The sequence below is a fragment of the Astatotilapia calliptera genome, chromosome 23 (assembly GCF_900246225.1).
Source record: "Astatotilapia calliptera chromosome 23, fAstCal1.2, whole genome shotgun sequence".
Lineage (NCBI taxonomy): Eukaryota > Metazoa > Chordata > Actinopteri > Cichliformes > Cichlidae > Astatotilapia > Astatotilapia calliptera.
In genome coordinates, this window is record NC_039323.1 from 38,090,164 (window position 1) to 38,115,930 (window position 25,767).

At 43.0% G+C, this 25,767-nt stretch overlaps 1 protein-coding gene across 2 annotated transcripts in view; it reads left to right on the forward strand.

Moving 5' to 3' along the window:
• Positions 1 to 25,767, forward strand: part of pard3ba (par-3 family cell polarity regulator beta a) — a 208,263-nt gene that overhangs the window by 172,167 nt on the left and 10,329 nt on the right. For both annotated transcript variants that reach the window (XM_026157796.1, XM_026157797.1), the window contains exon 23: positions 16,798 to 16,874. In XM_026157796.1, the coding sequence (XP_026013581.1) occupies positions 16,798 to 16,874 (77 nt within the window). The remainder of the gene's footprint in view (positions 1 to 16,797; positions 16,875 to 25,767) is intronic.

Sequence of the window (25,767 nt, forward strand, 5' to 3'; positions counted from 1 at the left end):
GGTTAAATCTGGTCTTCAAAAAGGGCTTCGTGTCGCTTTCTCATTTCTTTCCTCCAACCCTGCTTCCTCTGTGTTCCTGTCTGTCTATCTGTCTCTAATTTGACCCGTCCTCCATGTTCCCTGTCTGTGGATAGGTCACACTTGTAATTATGCCAATCACACTGTCCCCACTCTCTCTGTTTTCTCCGTATGCTAATGATAGGCTCCCTTTAATGTCTTGATGGCCAATTAAGCCACAAAAGTGCACGAGAAGTTTCTTTTTTTAGACTTCTTTGTTCTGTAAGATCAGTCAGCTGTTGCAGAGACTTCTCTTGACATGGTTGTTTATTATAGTTCGATAAAGGCAATAATATATCAGCTTAACTCGCCGCGCTGCACATGGGCTTATAAATTTGTTGACTCCGCTTGTTGCTACGACACCCCTGATGACATCATAATCTAATGATCTAATATTCAAGTGGATTTTGGCGTAAAGCTCTGACTGTGTTGTGTGACATTCAGTTTTGTGATGTGGTGAGACTTGAGCTTTCTAGCACGAGACTGTGAAAGTCCTACTTCAGCTTGTGTAACAACTCAGTTTAAGCGGCCTAATGTTGGATCGGATCTTCGGGTGTGTTTGGGTTGGTTTCAACACTCTTTTTGTCTGATTGTTTTAGGGTGGAGGTAAATGACATGGTTGTTGCACTTGTATTTTAGTCATTTTACTTTGATTATCCTCCAATTTCCTATCTTGTTTCCTTCTCGTTTGCTCTCGTTCTTTCTTGCTCGACATTGCCATGCATTGTTAAGGACTGTCACCTCACAGCATTTGGTTTCAGTATCTTCAGTTTTAGGGGTTTTATTGGTTTTACAGATGATTCCAATTTAAAATATGTCGTACATGTCGCTAATAAACAAGCAACACAGTCACAAGCACGTCTGAATAATGAAAAACTTATGGAAGAAGAAGAACATTATTAAATTAGTTAAAAATGAATGCTGGATAACTGGTATGATAAGAGGGTATAAAAACAGAGCGCTCACTGTGTAACAGTTTGAGCAGCTCGTTGCCGACATTATAAATGTAACCGCACAGTTGGCTACATCAAAACGAGAAACTCATTTTAAGAAATTCATTACTATAAAAGTAGAACAGTGAAAGTGCATCGGTCAGCTCTAGATTTGCTCGGATTAGTTCTCCACACTCTGGACTCTCTGATTAGCTCAGCTATGGTTGTCCGTCTGTTCCACACAGCCAGCAACACGCCCGGTTTTCGTCATATCTATATGTGCGCACATCCTCTGCACACACGCCATAATTCACACCATGATGGAAAAACCTTTTTTGACAAAAATCATGAAACATGAGATGATGGGGGTTTATTTAAAAACATTTTACGGGAAACTTTTAAAATGCCAGATGATAAAATATGAGACGCTTGGTGGCTCCAGTGTTTAAGTGAATGGAAAAGTGGTTTGTAGTCTAAAGCACTTTGAGTGTTTGAGTACAAAAGCCAGTCCATGTCTAGTTCTCTCTTTATGTCCTCACTCGTTCTCCCTTTTGGCCTATTTGTTTGCCCCCTAGTGGTTCTTTTTGGATGTCCTACAAAGTCTACAGCTGGTGCACTGACCCAGACCGCTTATTCACCTCAGTGTCTTTTTTCTCTCTGTCAGGTTTATTATAATGGAAATGTACATTATAGTGTATGTGACCATGCCAAAATGAATGGTAACGCAGCGTGCCAGAATCCTGTTTGCCCAGTCTAACAAAGACACACGGGCACACATACAGGAGGCGCACACACCCATACACGTACGCAGGAACTCGTGCATCTTATCTTCAACTCGTTACCCTGTGAATCATAAACAACAGCGGCAGCACATGTGACACCTTAATGAACACAGAAGTCCCCGAAAACCACACTCGCGACTACACACTCGGAGTCATTATGAAACACACACGGAAAAACGCTCGCACAAGTCCAGATACGACTTGTCATCCATTGCGCAGCTGCTTTTTTCTTTTTTTTGTTTTTGTACTTCTCTCTAATGTTGTGTGCACGGACATCCATCACCTTGATGATATTTTAATGTCACATCCTCAGGCTGTCTCAATCTCTCCCCCTCTCTCACTTTTCCCTCTCCCTCCCACACGTCGGCCATCACTTCATAAATAAACCCCCACATCATTAAGTAAACACGCACCAGCCTGTCACGGTGATAGATGGCGTACACACACACTTGCGCGCGCACACACTCGTTCGTGGACGTGTGCGCACACGCATTCAGGCGCTGGTGATGTGCGAGGGCCTCTTCATGCCCACAGGCACAAGCCCCCAGTGGTTTTTGTGCCCATAGTCCTAATGATCTTCACCAGTGAGATGATCTAAAAGCTTACTTTTAGGGGGGAGAAAAAGCACCTCGTTCTAAGAAATAAAGTCAATGGCAGTTGTCAAAGTGTTGCGTTAACAGACTTGCAACTGTATCTGCAGGTTCTGTATCTGTGGGCTGATGTGTAGTTTATTTACTGGAGGCTCCCACTGTGCCTCACTGACTGTCCATCACAGCTTTCACCTGACAAGCGCACGCTCTTACCGCACACCCTGTGCTATGAACAACTCTGGCCCGCTCTCTCACTCGTCCCGCTGTTCGCCTGCTGCTGGAGACGCTGTGATGAAGGCCTGCAGAAACCTGCTTCTAAACACACAAGGGGGAAGGAGGCCCGAGGGAGCAAATGAATGAGGGAGAGGATGTGAGAGGAGGAGGAGAGTGGCAGCAGGGAAGTGACGGCGCAAGAGAGAACTTTTTTATTTTTATGAAAAACAAAAAGGAACTAAAACTAAGAACATGACAAAGCTGCAGAGCAGAGTCAGAGAGGCTTAAAGAAGCTCCTTAGGGGGAAAATGGGAAGGATGAAAAATAGGACATCTAATAGGAGGGTCTGGATTGGCACGACGAGGAGACAGATGGGATAGAGGAACTGACAGACACATGGAGGCATTGACATAAAAGACTAAAGAATTTGAGCTAAAGAGGAGAATGAAGAAACGATGGTTTGACAGTGTAAAGTGTAGCCTGCGCGGTCTTAGTTGTTAGAGATTTAAACAAGCATCCGCCCTGCTGTAGTGTCCTTGAGCTTTATCTTTACTCCATCTCTAAATTTTCCATTAGGGATGCATTAATGCTCGGAAGTTCCTCTAAATTCATATTTCAGTGCGTTTTCCTGCCACAGCACACGGATTTGTTTTGGAAATGATTTGTCATGTTCTCCTTCTGAGAGGAAAATCACTGCGTAAAGGGAAGAAATAAAAATAAATGACAGAGAGCGTATACATTTTGGCTTATGGCCAATCAAAACATTTCATTTGGAATAAAGCGGTAAACACGGTCGTTCTGTCAGGCTGATGGTGGCGCTGGCCTCCAGCCGACCAACAACCCAGAAAAAACCCACAAAATTAATTTAGATTAAAAAAACCTCTTGTGTGAGCATTTTCTCACCAACTCCTTATTCAAAATGATCCTTATTTTAAAAAACAAAACAAAAGAAAAGGCTCTTGAGTGGAAAAGTGAACCAGGAACAGTCAGTTTGGAGTTTTAATAGGGATCGTCCTGGAATTCCGACCACAGTTTTCTATGAGAGCAACAAACCATTAACGTTGCACATATACAGCAAGGGATAATGTAGCTTACTATAATTAGTGAACATAGATCGACTGACATCAGTTAAGCATCAGCTGAAAGTATCACTTTTAACCTTTATATCTGGTTGTTGCCAACCTTTCCAGGCTTGCAGTTTAACTGCTATAGTCTTTGTGTTAAGAAAAAAAACTAATTTCCTGATGTCTAAGCTCAACGGGGGTCAATTCAGGCTTTTTTTTGGCCGCCAGGCTTATAAATCACTGGTTAAAGTCCTGTCTTCTATAACGCTGCTGACAAATTGTTGTATTTCCTTGGCTTGTAACCTAAAGTATAATGTGTCTTTGCCCCCCTGCTGTCTCAGCTGTCAGTCGAACACGCACAACAGCCGCCCACTCAGAGGTCCAGAGGCTTTTCTTCCTCTCAGTAATAATAATACACACACATATATATATAAACCTCATTTTCACATCCCTTTTTTTAAAGCTGGACTTTAATAGAAGGCTAGGAATGAAGTCTCCTTGCTCAGCAGAACAAGGGAGCGGTTGTGTAATGCACGAGGCAGTGTGGTTGTCAAAGCTTTGTTTTCATCCCATGCGTGCAGTCTCTCTGCCTCTCCTTCTTGCTCGGCTCTGTACTGGTCAGTTAATTAGAAACATTTCAGGTAAAATATTAGAAATGTCGGTTTGTAAAGAAAAGAGAGGGTGAACGAGGCTGAGATGCTAGTTTGTGCATGTTGGAGAAGGTGAGCAAGTGAGAGCGCGAGCAGCTGGTCCGGGGGTGTTTCTCGGAAGGAGGCTGCACTAATGTTAGACTAATGTTAGTGTTAATCAGGTTAGCATATGCCCTGTGCGTGTGCGCATGTGTGTGTGTGAGTTTGTGCTGTTCCTGCACCTGCACTGTGAAAATGAGGAAACAGAGAAGAAGTCTGGACGCAATAAAAAATGATGTGGTCCCTCCCAGGTTTAAAATTAGGTAAATAAATATAACCTGAATGACCAACAACACACGGCATATTACAACTCATCGGTATTTATTCAGCAAAAGCTAAGCTAACAGCTTGTAGAACCACTGTTACCAGTAATAACATGGATTCATCATGTTCTGTGTGAATTCACCAGTATCTCCCATCATATTGAGGAATTGTGGCCCCACCACATCCGGGCAATTGTTTAAATACGGATTTTTTTTATGCTGTCAATCAAGCTGAGCTCTGGGCTTTGGGATTCGTTCCTTTTTTCAACCATTCTGTTGCAGATTTGCTGCAGTGTTTGGCTACAAAACGCACCCAAATCATCACCCCTCCACCTCCATGCTTAACAGTTTCTGTGAGGTGTTTATGCTGATATCACAGCCAGACATGTCCACTTTGGTCTCATCTGTTAAATGGACACTGCTCTAGAAAGCTTATGGTCTGTTCAACACTTCCAGATAAGTGACACTTCTTACATTTAAACATTTAACATTCTAGCTGGCACCTGGAGAGCCTGAAAAGTGTCTACTACACATCAGAACACTCCCTTACCCTGTCGGTGATGCCAAAGAAATTAATGATTCTTCAGAGTAAGCAGTGCAGCATATTAGCTTAACACAAGAATCAGATCAGTACACAGTACTGGTGGATACTTGAAGGCAAAATCTCAGTGTGCAGTCAGATCGGTCCATCCCGAGCATAAACCTCCTGAACGTGTACACATTTAATCACAGTGCACTGCACAATAATTACTAAGGAAACAAATGCATAAACTGCACAGAAGCCAACATGCACATATGTATGAACACCCGCTCAGTCACATTTTATTACCGACTTTTAAGAGGTAACATGCCACAAACACATAAAACCCACACAGCTCACAATCAACCATGCAAAAGAAACAAGTCTAGACACGCATAAGCAGGCAAACACACACACACACTCACAATCATCATCAAAGGGCTGCAAACCTCAGCTTTGGCCAGACTGAAGCTGTTTTCAGAGTTCATTTCACTGCAGGAGGCTGCAGCCAAATCCAGGCTGGCAGCGAACACACAAAACTTTTTGAGGAGAATCCCATAATTCAGTAATTACAAGACATGCAGTCTTCTCATCCTGGTTTCCTTTTAACCCCCTCTGAGATCACTCTCGCACCCTTAAACGTAAAACACACTCTAGATTTTCTGTTATACACACACACGCCCGTCTTATCCTGTACAACAGTTGAGCCCTGCGCTGATTAAAGAGTGCCTGTTGGTCCCTAACTCTAACTGTGGACCAGGCTGCTATTCTGGCTCATAAAATTACACAGGCCCCACCACAAGTTAGTGTTTGGATCACGCAGCCCAGAATAACATCGAACAAGCTACTGTGCCCAGCTACTGGAAAACAGACCGAACAAGATGAAATGACAGAGGAGAAATGACTCGGGAGGCGAGGCTTACAGGAGACTGTTCTTTGTTAATGCAGGGCTTGATGTGATAATTATAAAGGGAAGGATGTGCTGCAGAGATTGCCCCTTCTTACAAGCCATTTAGTCCAGCTTTCAGCCTTGTCAGATCGTTTTATTCCTTTCCACTGAGGTGAGATAATTCACTGGTTTGCAATGCAAATGTGATTGCCGGTTGCACTTATACCATGAGCTCTTCCAGAACAAGGAATTATCGGGAAATTGTGATTCATGAATATTCTGCAAACAAGTAAAATTGAACTGTTTCCAGTTAAAAGTCATCTTTACCAGCCCCCAGAAGGTCACGGGGACATTAGGGGAGGACAGTACGTACTTGCAAAATGTTAGCATGTTAGCTTTTTGACAGAGTACATCAGCTTGAAAAAGGCTGTTGATTTTCCATTGTGATCCCCTTGCAAAAGCAAAGGGGAAAAAAGACTACTGTGGAGCAATTATCTCTCCATCCCATAATCTGCATGTAAAAGATGAATGCTGCCAATGTTATATCACACTCTGGTTTGTGGACCACCACCTTAAAGCTTCAAGCAGGAAAAAGGATGTCCAACAGCTAACACTAGCTAGATTGGTTAGCAAGGTGCATCAGTAGATATGGGTTCAATGCACAGACACACAGTTAAATGGTAGCATGCAAATGAAAAATAAGATTTTTCCTGTGAAATTAACTGCAGCAAATCATAGTTATTATGCAATGATTGCAATAAAAATGCCTCTTAAGGCACCAAGCCGAGCAAACACTTTGCAGCCTAGCCGTCACCTCTCTGTCCCTCAAAATGTCCATGCCTGTGTTTGTATTAGGGCTTACCTTTAGGTCTTAATCCAAGATAAATGAGTGGGTTATGTAATATCTCATACCTTGTATAATTATGGAAAAAAAAAAGTTGGAAAACTCTTTTTCTTTGCTCTGGTTTATCCAAATTCCCATTAGGCCTCGCACAATCGGCATGCTCATTCGGTGCTCTTTCTGAAATTTCACAGTCTGAGCAGGTCAGCGGGTGTTGTGTATTGTTTGACATCGTCCGCTTTCTTGGCCATTGCTTGCTTGGTACACATATGAGCACTCCCTGTTCCAGCATCTCCGAAGCGCACCGACTCAGACTCGAGCACCGGCTGAACTTCTGTTCACACTCCTGGGAGACAAAGACAAGAGTTGAACAGCTCGTTCCAGCATTATGTTTCTACCCGCTGCTATCAAGAATTCTCACACACACGTATAACACCTTTCTCCCGCTTTTCTCCCTACAAAGTCACAATGAGTGATTCCATCCACGGACTCCTCCTCCTCTGTCCTTGTCTCTCCAGCTCATCCCTGAGGCTCCACGTTTCCCTCTCGCTTCTTTTTTTGTTTTAAGTCACTTCATTCCAATGCTGCACAGCAACCGGGTGATTTTTTTTTTTCTTTTCTTTTTTCCCCCTCCCTCTCTCCCGCTTCTCCATCTGGGCCAGCAAAGGCCTACAGGGACTTATTTGGTGTCTGTCTTTATCCCCACAGCTCGTCTGTGGCCTACGGGCAAACTGCAGAGTGTGATCTGTCTGCGAGCTGATAAAAATCTCCCGTTCTCCTCAGTGCTCGTGCCCACTCTCACTTCAAAGCACTTCACCGCGCTATGTTTAGATTTAAGAAGATGGAGTTTCGACAGGGTCAGCTACGTGTTTGTGTTGTCTCCGCTGAGGTCACATTTCCGCCGTCGTTTTAAATCATGACACCATTCCTCTCAAAGGTGCCAATGTGCACAATGGGCATTTTTGTTGTAGTACCTGCATTTTCAAGGTAATGTCAAGTTCTTACAGTTTTTTTTTCTTTTTATATTTCAAGCTTTTACCTCTAAAAAAGGAGGCATTAGATGCAGGCACTTGTTGTTCATAAAGTCATATTTCTATAGAGGAATCTAAAAGGATAAGCGTGATTTATTTCATCACTTAAGGCTCTGAGCGTCTTCCTAATTGACTTTTAAATCAAGTGGCTGGAACACTAAACAGGCCACTTCATCACTCCCCTTCCACCCAAAAATCTGGGGTTTTGTGCATTGTCTGTACTTCACAAAGAAAATTGCTGCCAGCAGTGAGCTGGGAGGCGAAAGGGACATCATGGGCCAAGAGGATGCAGTGCTGGCAAACATCTGCAAGTACTGCACTCTGCAGAGGAAATTGCTTCTTTGCTAAATTTCCAGAGAGAGTTAGAGGGAGTTGGCTTCTAGGTAGCTTCTGCTAAAGCTCCATCATACAAGGAGCAATGTTTTTTGGGGGGGGGAAAACACTCTTCTGTGGATTTTTCCAATCCCATTAATTGTTTTTGGAACTAAAAAAAATCTGGAAAAGCCTGGACAAAATATAAGAAAGAAAAATGCACGTAGAGGTACATCAGGATAAACGAGTTTTTGGGTTTTGTTTTTTCTAAACTGACCCCTTCAAACCACTGCAGTAATCCTCTTCTTTAAAGGTCCTGAAGTTGGCAGGGCTTGCATCAAAGCATCTGAAGGTCAAACAGATCAACCTCACGACATTTTCAGCAGGCCATTGGAGAGCATGAGTAGCTGGATGCAATCATCAAAGACTCCGTCGCCGGCGGTGGCGTCAACCCCCACATCTAAAAATCTGTGACCGGAAGGAGAAAACAACAGAGGACTGTTTAACGCATGCTGTGGAGATGATGCCTTCTCAGAGCACAAACGCATGACTCAGCACAGCTGGACGGGGAACTGGCAGAGTGATGCTGCTGTTTTTGTTTTTTTTTAAAAACCTGGTTTGAACTTTAAGGCTGTTTCTAGACTTGTGCGCACTCTCTGGTTACATCACAGGGGGAAAAATCTGTTTCTTACACACATGAAGACATGCCTTTTGGAGGCGTCATAGCCTGGAAAGAGGGGACACAAACCATCTGCACACACACATACACATACACACTTGCAGGGGTATTTGGATGTTATTTCAATGAACAGTGGGAGGCTAACAGAACCGCAGAGGAAGACAGGAGCAGGGACACGGCCCCAGTAAATAAACAACGCCCCATGGCCACTGCCATGGCCACACACACTAACACACATGGAACAGGTTTAGGATCCATGTTGAATGAAGATAGGTGTGACAGCAAAGCACACCAACATGTAAGTTCCCATTCTAAAGTCAAAGGCTCCTTTCCAGAGGTTACTGGAACTGGAACTTACTGATTTGGTTTAGCAAAACATCTTAATATATTGTTAATGCTACAGTCACACAAGGGGAAAGCAGTGGTTGAAGGCTGTTGCACAGCCAAATTTGTTGTAATCTCATTGCCTTTGAGCTTCAAAGACAGACTAGGTCTTCTTCAGAGTGACGTTTTTGCATCAAGACAGCATTAAAACATCAATAAGTTAGTGTGCTATCAGTTTTAAATTGACTGGGGCTACGTTAATGATGAATTGTTATGAATCTTCAAAAATCAGAAAGCTGTTCCTGTCTGCATATGCAGAAATTCGCATTAACTACTCGCATTCAGAGTCCAATAAGGACTTCTTAGATTTGAAACAGAAATTTAGGGATAGTGCTGTACTCGCTACAGGACAGCAGTTCACCTGTAGAGTGACACCGTATAGGACTGTAACCCCAATACACCACCAAAGAAGTTGAACCTGTGTTGCAAACAGACGTGTCATAGATGAGTTGCATTGATCTGGGGAGGTTGACTCAGCGTGTTGGCAAACTCTGCATTTTTAAATTAGACTAGCAAGTATTTGCTAACTTTTGGTAGTTTCATAGTGATTGTTTTTAGACCAGTTGCAACCAGAAAGATTTTATACATGAGGACTAAAAATATATAAATGAATAATACAGCAACAACCATTAGCCCACCTTCATGACATGTCTCCACTGCTGTTTTGCTGCTGTGCTGTGTGCCTGAGAGCAGCAAGCAGCAGGTACTCTGACACCGAGCTGACATAAAAGTGTACATACATTATGGGGCATAAATAAAGCAGCACTTAGGTATATTTTCAGTTCTTTTAGTTTGAGGAGTACCTGCTGAACTCTGCAGTCTCTACTGTGCCATCTCTCTTTCTCTTTGTTTTAAATCTCTGTGAGTACGCTATGATAGAAGTATCATTATCAGGGGATGAACACGAGGCCCTCTGCAGACATCCTCATTGCCCTCCGAGGTCCATGCAGACACTACATTACAATGCACCAACTATGCATTAGTCATCCAGGTGGACTTGGAGGGGAAGAAAAAAAAAAAAGTATAATAAGAACAGCTACTCACCTCTGATGTGCGTCAGCAGGAGGGTAAAATCCCAGCCTCAGTCTCTTTATTACCCACAGAAAGGCTCAACAGTGTTAAAGAGAAAGATGCAAGCACCAATGTGTATGTGCGGTCAAACTGACTAGCAAAACATGGAAACAGCCGCATCTGTGAACACCATCGCCCGGCCGTGTTTAAAATCTCATATTTGGAACCAGTAATTCATCAAAAAATCCAGCTGCTTTGCACAGATGCTTTAACTTTAAAAGACAAGCCTACTTTGAATGCTGTGTCATCATTCTTGGCTGATGGCAGCTTAAACAAATCAAATCCTCTCTCACTCTCTCTGTGTGTTTGTCCACTTTTAGCCAGTAGCGTCACTGGTTTTCACAGCGATGTGCACAATGTTGTGTTGAGTATGCTTCCTCTCTCGCTTCTCTGATGCATGTAAAACATTGAGTCTATTTGGAGTTCATGTAAACAGTTTGAAAGTTTAAACCGGAGAAAATGTATTTGGACAGATAAATTAGCTTTGCGTGCGGCTGCGGCAAAACATACGAGTCACCAGCACCGCTCTGAACACTCTGTAGCTAATGAGACAAAATATCTGTTGGCCCGGTTTGTTTCATCCTTACATGGACCTCTAGCACACTCGTCTAGTCAGAGCCTGAACTCAACTGTAAGGAAATGTAAAGAGCCATTGCAAGGTCAGAAGCTGAGGCCTGCACAAACACTAACAATGATGACAATTACCAGCAGATTGGCCTATTACCAAACTAGACTGCATTCCAGTCTGAATGTGTGTAACCTTTGGTCCCCGTGTGTGTGTATGTGTGTGTGTACCATCTGCTGCTAACGAGCTCTGTGTGAGCAGGGTCCAGGTGTGGGAGTGTTTAGTGTACACTGGGGGGCAAGTGAGCCTCCTGTTTGTGATCCGCACACACAGAGCCCTCCTAATTCGACATAATCTTGTGTGCCGACGGGCTCGATTCGGCTTAGCATGAAAGAGGTGCTTCGACCTTTTCGAGCATGAGCTGGTTATTAGCTGGTAACTATGCCAACAAACTGCCTCACAAGAACACTGCAAATCCAAGAATTTTGCCCGGGAAAAAAAAACTTTCTTTTGGAAGAAGATGCTCAGCCCAGTGGCTTTGCAAAATAAAGGAAAAAAACACACGAGAATGAAAAATAGAAAAATCACTGCTTTGGACCTGACATGGTTATCAGTGGTTAACATGAGTGTTAATACTCAAACTACTACTATTGTTCCTCTTATCTTGCCTTAGTCGAGCTATATGATTATGCAAAGACTTCCACAGCCAAATTTGAGGACCCTCGATGTGGATGCACATCGCAGCTAAATAAAGAAGCGGTAAAATGTTGCTCTATCTTTAAAAAAACTGCAAAATAAGAGGAGGATGCTCTCGCAGATTAACGATGATACCTAGAGTATATCAAGCAATCCACTAATGCCGACGTTAGAAACAACTTATCCCTAAGAACGTTAAAGCCAACGGCAAAGAAGTCGTCTTAACTTTACCGTCACTCAACCCTAAATAGGATTAGAGCTTTAAAAAAGCGCACAGCTGTTGTGCTTGTCTACATTTAAAAAGCGTGGTTGAAATTTAAAGATTTGTTCACCTCAAGAAGTGCTTTTCAAAGCTTTCAGGTGAGAAAGCACCCACTCAAAGAGAACGTACAGTGTCAGATTTAGCTCTGTAGTCATTAACATTTTAAAGCCATGTTTGGATGAAACTTGTTTTTGCAGGTGTGTTTTTGAATGAAAAAAAAAAAAAAATATATATATATATATATATATATAGATAGATAGATATATGTATCTATATGTATAAAACTCTAGCTGTCAGCAACTAGTGGCAGCAGTAGTTAGATACTCTTTGGCTCACAGGTTCCTGCTTTGTTTGGTGTTCTCTTCTACATGTGCCTCATATTTACAGCTTCTTTCCCCTGTTCTGTTTTTTTTCTCCCTCTTATCTATTCTATCTCCTCCCACGGGGGAGTCAGCAAAATCTCATCACAGTGATTTTTAGGGAGGGTGGGGGGAGAGAGAGGATGGATATCGGGTGGGTTCCGCCTCATCGTGCCAGTCGGATGCGGGGCTCGCGGGGTGATGTTGCCAACAGGAGGTGGGCATGGGGTGCCAGGCACAGGCTCCTACTGAGACACATGCTTAATTAGCATCTGAGATGGATGGAGGGAGGAAGAAAAGCATGGATGGATGGCAATACAGGAGGCTAATTATGCAGTTTGAAAAGAGACGGCGGAGTAAAGCGTCTTGGAAAAGGCGAATCTTAGCATCTCAGTCAGAGAATGAAAGCGCTGCTCAGGCATTGTGTCAAAGCACTTGGACTCTCATTTGAGGCTTATTGTATATATGAACATCACAAATTTCCAGCACAGCCAAAAGTGCTTCAAGAAATTCATTTCCTGAGCTCTGGCAATGCTTTCTGATGAATGCGACAGCTGCGCTGCTAGAGCTGAGTGGTGTGTGTTTTTCAATGCGTATCATCTGGCACTGTCAAGGCAAAGCTTTCTAATTTGGAAAAATGGAAAAGTGGCATTCTGCTCATTCACACTCGCGCACGTGCCAACCATTCTGTCATTGCGAGCGTTTGTCAACTGGCGAACTGCGGCACGTGCGATGACTCGACACAATTATAGACTTTATATCCTCTGTTATTTTTAAGCTCGTTTGCTTTCCCACGATGAGAGAGTATAAAAAGCAGTCTCTGGATATTCTTATTGTAAGGTTTTAGTGCAAACTACACACAAATAAATGCAAATGAACACAGAGGAAGTGCAAGCAAGATTAAAAGGGGGGCAGATTATGCTCATTTACTACCTTCATGTTTTTTTCCATGGTCTTCATTACAGTAGCTTTGCATGATTCATGGTTAAAACTAATCTCCCTTCTCCCTCATACTTCATCACCTGGGTTATAACAGCTTTCCTCTGATTGGCTGCCCCTCAGAAGGTTTAAACTGCAGGTGGGTGGAGCTTCTGTGTGGGCAGTTACTTCTGATTTTTAATCTGAGCACCCTCTATTGCACTAACAGTGTAAATATGACAGAAAATAAGGTAAAGCGTTATTAGGTCCCCCTTTAGTTTCACCATATGGCACTACTCCCTGTCATTGGTGTGCATGTGCAGAATCTGGCTTTCTTTCAGCTACCGCCTGCACATGACATTAACTTTGGCAGTGATAGCTGCACAGGCACAGCAGCAGCCATGCTGTACATACACACAGTGTTTTATATGAAGACGTCAGGTTCATCACCATGATGCTTGAGGAAAAGTGCATTTGATCCCTCTCCACCTTTCTGAAGTTCTTTTGCTCACTGACCGCCTCCTCAGAAGTCTGACTGCTGCATTTCCCCTCTTAACCGAGATGAATTTCATATTGCTGTTTTACCAGTTGCCATGGTGAGACCGAGACTTGTTTCGTGTGTTTGTTTACTTGCATGTATGTGTCTGTGTACACCGCAGCAGTATTTCAAGGCACATCATCTGGCACTAAAGCCGGCTGTCTAATTTAGGGGGAAATGGGCTTCCGTCTGAAAAGCATCCATATGACAGGCATTCATAATGTGTTTGCGTGTGTGTGTGTGTGTGTGTGTGTGTGTGTGTGTGTGTTTGTGAGTTAATAAAGGGATCATCCAGACCTTTGGCTGCAGGCTATTATGTTAATACAATCAATGGACAAAGAATTTCACTCATTTTATCTAAACACACATTTCCTCCTCTCCTCATCATTCTCTTGCTTCTCCTCCTCCTCTTCCCCTTTTTTTTTTGTCTGTTCACAGTCAGAAGATGTATTACGGCTTGTCCAACACACAGACACACACAGAAGGTCTTCCACCTGAGTCCCAGATTCTTGCTGCTGCTAATGCCCCCTTTACCTCACATTATTATGCATCTCTTTGCATAATGGCCCCTTCTCTCGCGCACACGCTGCCATCCAAAGATGGAGAGTTCACTTTCTGACATTATATTAAAACTGCACACAGACACACATGCGCACACAGCCCTCATGACTAGCACAATATTATCATACTATATACACACACAGGCACAAAGCCACTTCAACGAGTCAAGTAGCAGCCTTGCCCTAGCCATAGCTCTGATGTGCTTCACTTCCTGGCTCCCATTCAGAGGCATTAGAGCTCTCTACATTACAGAGACATGCTAATGATATCTGGTAATGCGCCACTGCAGCATTGACATGCAGAATGAGTTTGAACTCATACATGCATGCAAAACAGAGCGATAGACTGGTCTTGCATGAAGTCATGCTGACTCTTTTCTTAGTGTGTCTGTGGTTTTAAATGCTGTGTACGTTTGCTGGCTTGCATCGTTTTGATAGCCTGGATCAAACGTACGGCTGTTTGCCTTTTTCAGATTTCCGGGTGAGCATCTGTCAAATTCACGATTAGCTTGTCTATGTCAGTTATTGTACATATGGTTGTTTTTGTGTGTTTGACCAGCTTTCTAGCGCGTGCGTGTTGTGCTGCAGTGGTGGATGGAACGTTTGACCATTGAAATGTCGATTGAGTAAACAGCCTGTGTTTGTATGTGAAAACTGAGAGTCCAGAATGCAGATAATTGAAATTGTGTGCTCTTTCCATGTCTCTGCCTCCACACTCCTTCCTCCTCTCGTGCCCTCAGGGGCGGCTTGTTTAAAACCATTTGTATTGTCGCGATCTTGGAGCGCGTGCACTTGTATGCAGCTAAATTTGATGGTAAACATTAGACTTAAGCTCCAATTAAGTTGGATGATGGTGTTTATGGTGCAATCACTGTGCTAAAACACCGATGCATCTCAAATTCCCCTCATTTGTACAAATCCTTAATAAAATCCAAAAATGTCTTGGATCAGGGGTGTCAAACATAAGGTCTGGGGGCTAGAATCAGCCCGCCAAAGACTCCAATCTGTCCCACTTGATGTCTTAGGCAGAGGGGCATAGATTTTAGACTTTTAACTTGTATATTCATGAGTTTTAGACCTTTTCCTGCCATTAAAGACCACCTCATTAATAGTATACCAAAGTAAATAAATAATAGATAAACAATGAGATGACAGAAATACAGATATACTTGAGATATATGTTTTTATGGTGGGTCCAAAGCATAAATTTTAATTATTACAGGACAGTCTGAGCCATTTTCTGTAATTTTACAAACCTGTTACTTACTTTTTAGTCCCAACATGTCACGCTAACAGATTTCTTCCATGTACTCCAGCAGTGTTTCAATATCATGTACAAAAACTGACACTGCTACATTTTTAAATGCTTTTGTCCAGCACGAGTCAATTTCCAGCTTCCAGTACAAAGGATGAAATGGTGAATATGATTAAAAAATAAGAGCTTCTTAGCACACCTCCTTATTATTATTATTATTATTATTATTATTATTATTATTAATATATCCTTTAGTTAAACATGTAGCCTCATTGAGATCAAGGTCTTTCTTTCCAGAGAGACCTCAACCAAAGAAACATGCAAGGACTGAAACAGCTACATAATAAAAGGCCACATTTTACATGATCACACATTCAGAAAGAAATCTACGAGAGTCGTTGCAGATGGACAAAAATCTAATATTGGGAGCAGAGTGCACCGTGCAGTGACCTGCAAGTCTGTATTGTGGTCAGGAACATAAGAAAATGAACATAGCATGTTTATTTTTTTTAATTGGCTCTCATGCCCTGTATGGAAATATCTGTATTCATCATGGGTTTTCTACATTTATTCACATTTCCCTTCCTCTGTAAGTAATTACAAAGAGCAGGCGATAACCTGTTATCCAGGAAAACAACGGAGAGACTTGGAGAAAGAAAAGGGGGGGAGAAATTTAGCCGATTGTTTTTCTGCTGCGGTGTTTCAGTGAGGATGAAAAGTTGACCTGAAAATGCAGGGCTGTGTACCAATCCATGTGGAAACTGTCTTTGCCAATTTATCCGCCTAAGCATGTGGACGGCTTTAATCATTCGGTCACTTCCTGGTGATGGTCTCTCTGATGAGAAACACATCAACCGTCTTTTCAAATCATACTTTGAATTTCTTCTTCTTTTTTTCTTTACACGTGGCTGGCATGTTTGAAAGAACTGTACACACACACGCACACGCACATTTATCAAAGGGGTACAGCATCCACTTGGAGGCGAGTGTTTATGTTACCACATGTGGGGCATTCCACGACTCCTCGCTCTCTAATTTTTGTTTATCCTGAAACCTTAAGGCTGCACACGAAAGCACGTGTGCTTTGAATGCTTAATGTACATCAACAGAGTTAAATTACCACCGGACTACTGAAATATTACTGAGGTTAAACATGTAGCCTAAGGACATTTGTGGTCTGCACTGCAGGGTTTAGCTCCTTAAATAGGCCTAAAACTTTATTTATTCTTTCAGGTGACTTCCATCGAGGGCGTGGTGGGTTCGTCGTTCGGTGTTTGGGCCATTTTGATTTGTTTACTTACATTGCTCGTCCTGTGTTTCCTCACAGATGGCACCCAGAGGAGCCGACTTTCGCCCTGACCACCAGTATGAAGAAATAGACCGACAGTACCTCACACAGCCCAGGTGAGACAGCTGTGTGTGTGTGCGCCTGTTTTATTCTTCAGAGCAGGAAATGAAGGGCTAACTTTTTGCCACTCCCTCCCTTTGTGTCTCCCCCACTCTCACAAGCGCACACTCACACAGAGCGCAGCACAGACTAATCCTCTTTGGAGCTTATAATTAAATCTGGAGTGTTTGCCTTGGGAGTGTCTACTCATCCCAGGAATAGGACTGATCAGCTCTCCAGAGAGCAGGGCACAGGCAGAAGGATGTCTCTCCCACAGACACACACAATCGTGGAGGATGGTTTGCTGCCATGCAGGATGTATAACCTCTAGTGTGGGTTTAATGGAATTGCACATTCCTCCTGTTTGCTTAACCGTGCTCTTGTCAAGCTATATAGCACATATACATTTGCCCAACCACGCCAGAATATTCACTGTCTTATGCGTGTAAGCGTGTGTATGCTCATGCTGAGCAAACGCCATTTTCGTGATGTTCGCGGCCCGGCAGCTAAGTGGAGCGTGGAGTGGCACTGCGCATGGAAAGCGAGAGGAGGAGAATGAGGAAAAGAGGGGACACCGGGATGGAGAGCAGGAGAGTGAGAAAAAGAGAACAGTCATTTCACGGGTTATTGCCCCTCCTGATATGACAGGCACCAGGGAGCGCAGACATCAGCACCAGCTCTGGGGGTACGAGGCGCACTGAGAATCTGAGAGAGAGAAAGCAAAGGAGAAAGAAGGACATAACCAAGCTGCACAGGGATAGAGAGATAATCCAGCTGTAACTAGGGGGACAAACCCAAATGGAGGCAGGTTGAAGGAGATTTGAATGACCTTTGATAGACCAAAGCTTCCCTTTTATTGCACTGTGATAATCCATCAGTCAGGTTAGCAAGTAAAAGTAAAACAACTTTAAGTCATTTCAGCATCTTGGATGTGTAGATTTGAATCTCCTTGGATTTGGAGTTTCTTGTTTGGCAACACTAGAAATTTGAAGATGCTTTATTGGGAACGTGAGTTTATCGGGAAAGCGTGAACGCTGTCCCAGCCAAGGATGAAATATTCCAACAATTACTGTTTCGCAGCACATGATAGTGTTAAAAGTCTAACTCTCAGCTCATAGGTGGATAAATAGATGGATAGATATCATAGACTAAAACTATTCTGGGAAATCTTGAGTCATTCCTGAGTCACTCAGAAGTTCAAAATAATACTCGGGCAGGGAAAGCATCAGTTTATATGCCGGGATGTGGAAAATGGTGGAATGATCTCCGGCACCAGAGAAGTGGAGATGCAATAGTGAATTGCTTCCAGCAATATTGCTAGCACAACTTCAGCTGTTCGCAAGCAGAGACAGCATGCTAACGCTAAGCTAGCTCAGAACCCAGAGTGATGATAAAGCTGAGTGCATGCTGACCCCAGCCCAGCAGCCAGAGCCTGAACTTCACAAGGTAACAGAAGCAGTGATGAGCAGTCTCGCTTGTAGCTTTATAGCCTCCATCTCTGTCTGCTCTACAGTAGAGTCGCTGTGATGATGTAATATGGCCTCAGGTTTATATTGTCAACTGGTAATTATGAGACAATGGGTTTCAGGTTGTTTTCACAGAGTAACACGAAAATAAAGTAACAAGTACTGTAACACATTACGTTTTCTGGCGAGTAATTAGTGAACATACTGGAGAAATGTGTCATACCTTACACTTTTTTTTTTTTTTTGAGTGAAATGCCAACACTGACCTTAACAAATCAGCAACCACATTTGATTTTAGTTTGACCAATCTCCCACTCAAGACCGCCCCCTTGTGCACATCTGGACTCCTTCCAGCACAGCTGCTGTTTTTAGATTGCTTTTTGTGCAATTTCATCATGAACCTCAAACTTTCTCCGAGCCCAAACATCCATTTCTGCATCAACCTGACCTGACTTTGATCAACCTGACCTGACTTTGACGTTGCCCCTGTCCTACAGTGAAATTCCAGATAAATAGCCATTGTTTTGACACTGTGGATGGGGCCCAGCAGACGTCACAAACACACAAGTCCCTGGATCAGAATGAGTTGTCCGAGGAGTGATCTGAAAATAGCTGCAGCACTGCGCAAAGGGATGAACCTACAGAGGGAAACTGGCCATATTTTAATTACACAGATGGGCTGAGTCATTATAAATTGAGTATGTGGGTTTAGATGTTGGTCAGGCAAATCAAGCAATTTAAAGATCTTATGAAGTCTGGGAAATCTTACTATGTAATTATTCTCTATTTTCTGACATTTTTATTAAGGAAAACTTAATTAACCGATGATGAAAATAATCATTTGTACCGCCTTAGTGGTCTCTTGCTCTAAAATGTTTTTAGAGCATATAAATGATAATAACAGATGCTTTATATTAAAGTGGCCTCCATCAGATTCTCTGGCTTTCGTAATTAGACACAAACACAACAAGTGAGGTTCAAATAATGTTCATTACCTCGAGAAATTTCCCTCACTCTTATTTAACTTTCTTCATCTCCTCTTTGAAGTATTTTTGGGCCCAAGACCCATAGGATGTGATCCACTTGAAATGCATATGCTACAGTTAACACGCTTCTGGGGACATTTGAATCAGCAACAGAGCAAAAGAAAAAAAAAAGCCAGAGCAACAAAAGGCAGAGGAGAAGTGCCAGATAGAGTTTGAACACTATTCAGACTCACATGTTTGTGTTTTTGTTTCTGATGTTTCTGTAAAGATAAATCGCGGCTCCTCGGTCCCCAAGAATCCTCTGACTCTCTCTAGCATAAATACCAAGGCGAGAGGAGGAGGGGGGCACAAATATGTTCCGGAATGTGCTTTATTTTTTCTTTCCTCCTCCTCCTCCTCCCTCTTCTTCTTCTTCTTCTTCTTCTTTTTTTTCATCGTGAGGGGGAAAAACAGGAGAAAAAGGGAGAGCAGACACAGCAGTGAATTGAATGCATTTTTCAAAGTGGAGCTGAACTTTGTGCAAAATCCCCCCGGGGGCCGCCATTATTGAAAGCCATTTCCTCTCAAAATGAGTGCGGCTCCACCATTGGCCTGGCTCTCATTAGCATACATTTGGCCTGCCTTTGTGTGGAGCCGGCTGGGGCTGCAGCTGGAGGGGTGGGAGGGAAAGAGGTAAGTGTGTGGGTGTGTGTGCACAGATATTCCAGGAGATGTATAAAAGCATCTCACAGATGGGTGGATATGGAAAGGAGAGGTAGGAGTTAGGATCGGTGATGTGGAGGCATTAAGGGCTTCAGGTAGAAATTCAAATATTTCGCTTTCAGTCGTCGGTAACAGATTACAGTTTTCCAAATGAAAGCACTTAAGTTTAGAAGATGTTTCTTAATGTTTTTTCCAACTCTTGAATGTTTGTTGGCACTTTGTGGTTATTGTGTTGGGAAAATATGGGGCTTAGTGCTAAGGGCTACTGCATGGCAGCCAAGAAGACAAGCTGAAGTCTGGCAAAGAGGATTTGGAAAGAGGGCTAGAAATGGCAGCATCGAGAGGTTTGCCCCAGGGGGAGGATAGTGCTGCTTTTGGCTCTTACCGCCCTCTCCACCGGCCATTAACGCTGGGGTGCAGCTCGACCTCCAGATTGCCCCCCGTGCTTTGGGAGGCACACACACACGAATGCCCAACACACATGCGACCATATGGAGAATATTAACATCATTACCAATTCAAAGCAGCGGGTCACAGGCGCGACGACCCAGCCCCGGGTTATCCAATCAGAGTGCCTTCGTGACCCGTTTCCCCAAGGTGATTGGATTAGGTTGCCAGGTTGGCGTAGCAACGTTTATCTCCAGGGCTGATAATTGGCTGATTAATGTGCAGCCGATGGCCAGAGAGTCAAGAGAGCACAGGGCTTCAGTCAGGAACCACAGTGAAGCTTCTCTCACATGTGAACAATGGAAATTATCCACTGAGAAGGACACAGAGGTTGGGCAGTATGTTAAAAACTGTCCATCTGGCCACAATAACCCCAACAGTGTATTTGTGGAGGTGTGTGTGCCTCCCTTCCCTCACCAAAGGAAAACCAATAAAGGGCACCTCGTTGTCTCTTAAATGATCAAACAGGTGAGGGTAACACATGCTGCAAAATGGTCAGGGAACAAACTGTAACATGTGGTAGAGCTGAGCAGAAACTAGCAACAGTTGGACATAAGAATGTAGACATTTGTTCTACACTTCTTAGTAAGTGTAGGAGGAAGACGAAATTAAACGACCAAATTCAAACAACATTCACCGGTGTGAGACATGTTGGACTCATGAAGACCTCGAGCAAGTTCATCTCTCTGGACCTGTGTTTGCACTTAGCCGTTCTAAGGAGGTCCTCATGCTTGAATACTTGACAAGTGACTGAATCCTGTATGCTCTTAACAAGCACTCTCTGCTCCTCCTTAAAAACCAGGGGCCAACTTCTTGATTGTCCTTAGCATGCTGAGTATCCGCTGCTATGTGGGAAAGTGTCCCTTAAGGACTCTCAACTGACCCTCATGAAAAGTGCACATGCTCTGTTCCTGGCTTTACAGCCTCTTGGCTTTCTCCACCACGTTTCAGCACTTTTCACTCCGGTTATGTCCGGTTATTGTTGTTTTTTTTAACAAAGTACTGCACAAATGTCTTGTGCAAAACTTTAGTTTTTTTTTTAAATTGTTTGTTGAAACGCAAGTCCTGTAAAAATTATGTTCCTCCTTCCTGTTGTCTGATTTTTGCAAGTTTTTCTCACTTGCATGCTTCAGGTCATCAAAAAATGTTTTTATATTAGACAAAAATAACCCAAGTTACTACAAAATGCTGTTTTTATTATTATGATTACATTTATTAAGGGAAAATAAGTAATTCAAACCTACAGGTGGCCTTGTGTGAAAAAGTAATTTCCCCCTAGAACTAATGACTTGTTGGGCCACCCTTGGTAGCGACAACTGTATTCAAGCGATTGTGATAGCTGGCAATGAGTCTTTCACATCACTGTAGAGAAATGCTGGCCCATTCATCTTTACAGAAGTGTTGTAATTCACCCACTGGAGGGTTTTCAGCATTAACAGCCTGTTGAAGGTCATGCCACAGCAGCTTAATCAGATTTAAGACTATAACTCCAAAAAACAATATCTTTTTATTTTTTGAGTTATTCCGAGGTGGACTTGCTGGTGTGTTTTGGATCATTGTCCTGCTTCATAACCCATGAACTGCAGGACAGACTGATGAATTTCAGTGACTTTGTTTCTCAACAGTATCTGTGGCACGATACGTTGCTTTTTGAGATCTTTTTGCTCTACTTTACTTTGTCAGACAGGCTCTATTTAAGTGATTTCATGATTTAACAGTATTCAGGCCTGGATGTGACTGGTAGATTTGAGCTCAGCTTTTCAAAAAAATGGATAATCACAGCTAATTCATCATTTAAGAAGGAGGGCAATTGTTACTAGCAGCGTGTCACAAAACATGTTTGTTTGTTTTTTTGTCCAGTCTCTAAAAAAGGCCAATGATAGATAATGAGTATCTTTGCACTCATTTCAATAAATTGCTGCATTTATTTCCCATTTCCCCTGCAAGCTATAAACAAATGAGGGCTGGCTCAAGTGCTGAGCTAAAAGTACTGTATTAAACAATTGTCACATTTAATCACTTATTTCTGCCGCACTGTTATTTCTCCAGCTGGATATAAAACCTTCGAGTCCCGCGTCTCACACAGTCGCTCTGCAAGTGTATTATCATTTTACTGCAGTAATATTGTTAGCGCCTGAAGTTTTTGAGCTCCTGATGAATTTATACGGCCTTTTCAAGGTCAGTGGAGAAATGATATTTGTTGCTGTCCCTTCTTTATTAAACCTCAATTCAGCATCTGCCAGCTTCAGGAGCGATCACCTGTGTCCCACCCGCTGCCGTCCAGCTGTCGAATGACTCACTTTAAACTTCTCTAACTCATTTAAAGTATATTGTCTCCATAGGTCATTTCATTCCTCGGGTTCTAGAGAGTTCTTATTTCCGCTGTGCTTTTTTTCCTGCATTTGCCCCATAACAGCTGGTAATGGCTCAGTAACCGAGACGATTGGTTTAGAAGTTTGTGCGGCCCACCCCTCCCTCGCTTTATTGTTAAATAATACCAATAAATAAGCAGCTCAAGAGTATGGAAAGCTCTGTGTGTGTGTGTGTGTGTGTGTGTGTGTGTGTGTGTGTGTGTGTGTGTGTGTGTGTGTGTGTGTGTGTGTGTGTGTGTGTGAGAGAAGCACCTTTTTTAGGGGGCCTTTAAGACGGAGTGGGCCCATTGGTGTGCAGAGGCAGAAATGTTTGTCCCGCTAACAGCGTTTGCGCTCAGACACAGAAAGCTGTAATGGAATCAGCAGCAGGAAATGAAGGGGCTTTAACCAGCTCTGTCGCACGCTCAGCCGAGGCACCGGCGGCTCTACCTGTTTACAATAACTCCACTTTTTCAGCTTTTCCCCCCTGATTCCATCAATCCTTTTGTCTGCATTCTTCCGTCACTTCTGTTTATACGTCTCTCACTTCTCTTTGTTTCTCTTCTGTTTTTCCCATCCCTCTCTCAGGCCCTGCGCACGAAGGGGGGAAATGAAATCATGGCATTATAAATAAAACAAAAGATATATACACTTTGATGCCACAGCGGTGCCTGTAAGCTCGGTGAGAAATACAAAGTCTGTCATGTACGAGTCTGTGTGACATTTAGTCCGCAAATGCAGACGGACAGGCGGGAGTCACCGTGAATTCAAATGCTCTCCTCTTTACTCAGAATAAAAGGGAATGCAATCCAGTGGACGCACTGATAGGGCTAATAGAGAAATGTGCTGCAGAGGGCCTAAAAGTTTCTGTGTTTAGTTAAAAAGAAATCCCACCTGCTTCTGCCATCAAGTGTTGCTTTACTGCTTTCCCCCTGCACGTCTCTGTTACCCTGCAGTACTGTCCAAGAACTAAATCCAACCTTTGACTGCCTCAGTAATAGCTTCTACTTTTGCTGCCATGGGAAATTGACTGTTTTGGGTTTTTTTTCTCTGGAGCAGCAGCAGCTAAATGCTTTGGATTTCAGACGAATAAATGATAGAGCCCAGAAACATGACATCACCGTCACGATGAACAGGGGCACCGAATGTTGCTGCGACTTTTACCAAAGCGCCTGTTCTTAGTTTACATACAGCCTGTTGTGCCTGCTGCATCTTGTCTCTCCTCACCTTCTCATTGCTAACCCCAAGGTCCCGTTCTGCACCTGGACCCACCGTTACCTGTCACCGATACTGTACACACTCCTACTCCCCCCGGCCACCCATCCTCACTATATAGCAGCAGCGAGTGTAAACACGGGTCCATTTAAATAAAGCACGTGCGTGCAGGTGAGAGGCAATTTCGACCGCTGTTGTTGACATAGGCTGGTTTGATTAGCAGAGCTGCCTCAGCAGCCAGGACCAGAGTGGCTAATGGTTTCCTGTGCTGCGGGCCTGCTCTGTGTCGAACACTCAGCTCAGCACAGTGCCATTAGCGCTCCCACTCTGCGCACGTGCATGTGGACGAGGATGAATTTGGAGACTCTGGCAAATGCATCATACACTAATGAATATGTCAATCTGCTAAATATACTGTATTACATCCTTTAAATAAACAATCTTTACAATAACTGATGACCGGTCTGTTCGGACCAGAGGAAATAGTTTGGCTAAGGTCTCAACTTATCATAAAGAAACCTGAGAACGCAGGCACAGATGTCACTGCCTGATTTAAAGCCATTTCGGTCTGTTTGGGGTCTTATTTCTTCTAATTCTGCTGCTACCTCTGCAAATTATGACACAATAAACATTTTTACCCAGAAAAAGTGTGCGCAGACATTCATACGAATGACTGTGTGCGTGGGTGTGTTTGGCAGTGAGATGCAGCAGCTGGGTTGTTTTTTTTTCTTTCTTTTTTTTTAACAGAGCAATTAATGTATTTTGCATGCAACTCATGCCTGTTTGTCATCATTTGACTAACAGGTGAGCGCAAAAACCGGCAGATGTGCGAGCATATGTATCTGCATGCTCCCCTCATCTTCGCTATCCGAACATTAATAGATTCAATGTGCAAATGTCAGTCAGCTGACTTTTTTGTGAGATTGTGTCTGAGAGTTTGCAGACACTAACAGCCGTGTTTTCAGGAGACTGAGGCGTTACTTTGGCTTTCACTGCCGTCTTTTTGGTTCACGTCCCCTCAGTGAGAAGGGTCAGTGCAAAATAATCACTTGTAGTCTATGATGAATAGTTCCTCAGGCAAGTCACCTGTACAGTTCTATAAAGGACTGTGCACTTGGGGTGATTTGGTAAAAATTTCAATTGTTAAGAAAAAAAAACAGCCAGCTGCACGCAGTTATTTGTCCAGCTTGTATTGATGAAAACTGGCTTGTGGCTTATTGTGAGTTGAGAGCGGCGTCCTTGGCATTCTCGTGTTGAGAATAGGAGTTTCTGAGATTCTGTGAATACCTTACCACGTAACCCTGAAACAGAAGAGGTGCAGTTCCTTTTCCTTCTTTTTTATTACTCATAGATTTGTGGTTAAATCAGAGACCATATCTGGGGTGGGGGGTGTAAAATTGTGGGCTGTTCCATAATAGTTTACAGCTTTAAATAACAGAGGCCTCCTTTTATGGTATTTTATGATTTCTGAGAAAAGTACGCATTAGCGTAAATTATGCAAAACTTGTATTTCTAACTACTGTCCTTGGAGTTCACACCCTTTTTGTCCTTTACATAATACAAATTTACATTGAGTCCTTAAATTTACCTTTATTATCTACATGTTTTAAAGGTTATTTGTGATTAATGCAAATGTTATTGTACACAAGAGTGCTGTTTCTCCAACTTTAATCATACTTTTTGCCTTTTGGAGTCGGAGTGCGCGCGTGTCTGATATACACACACATGGCTGTTTTCCAGCTG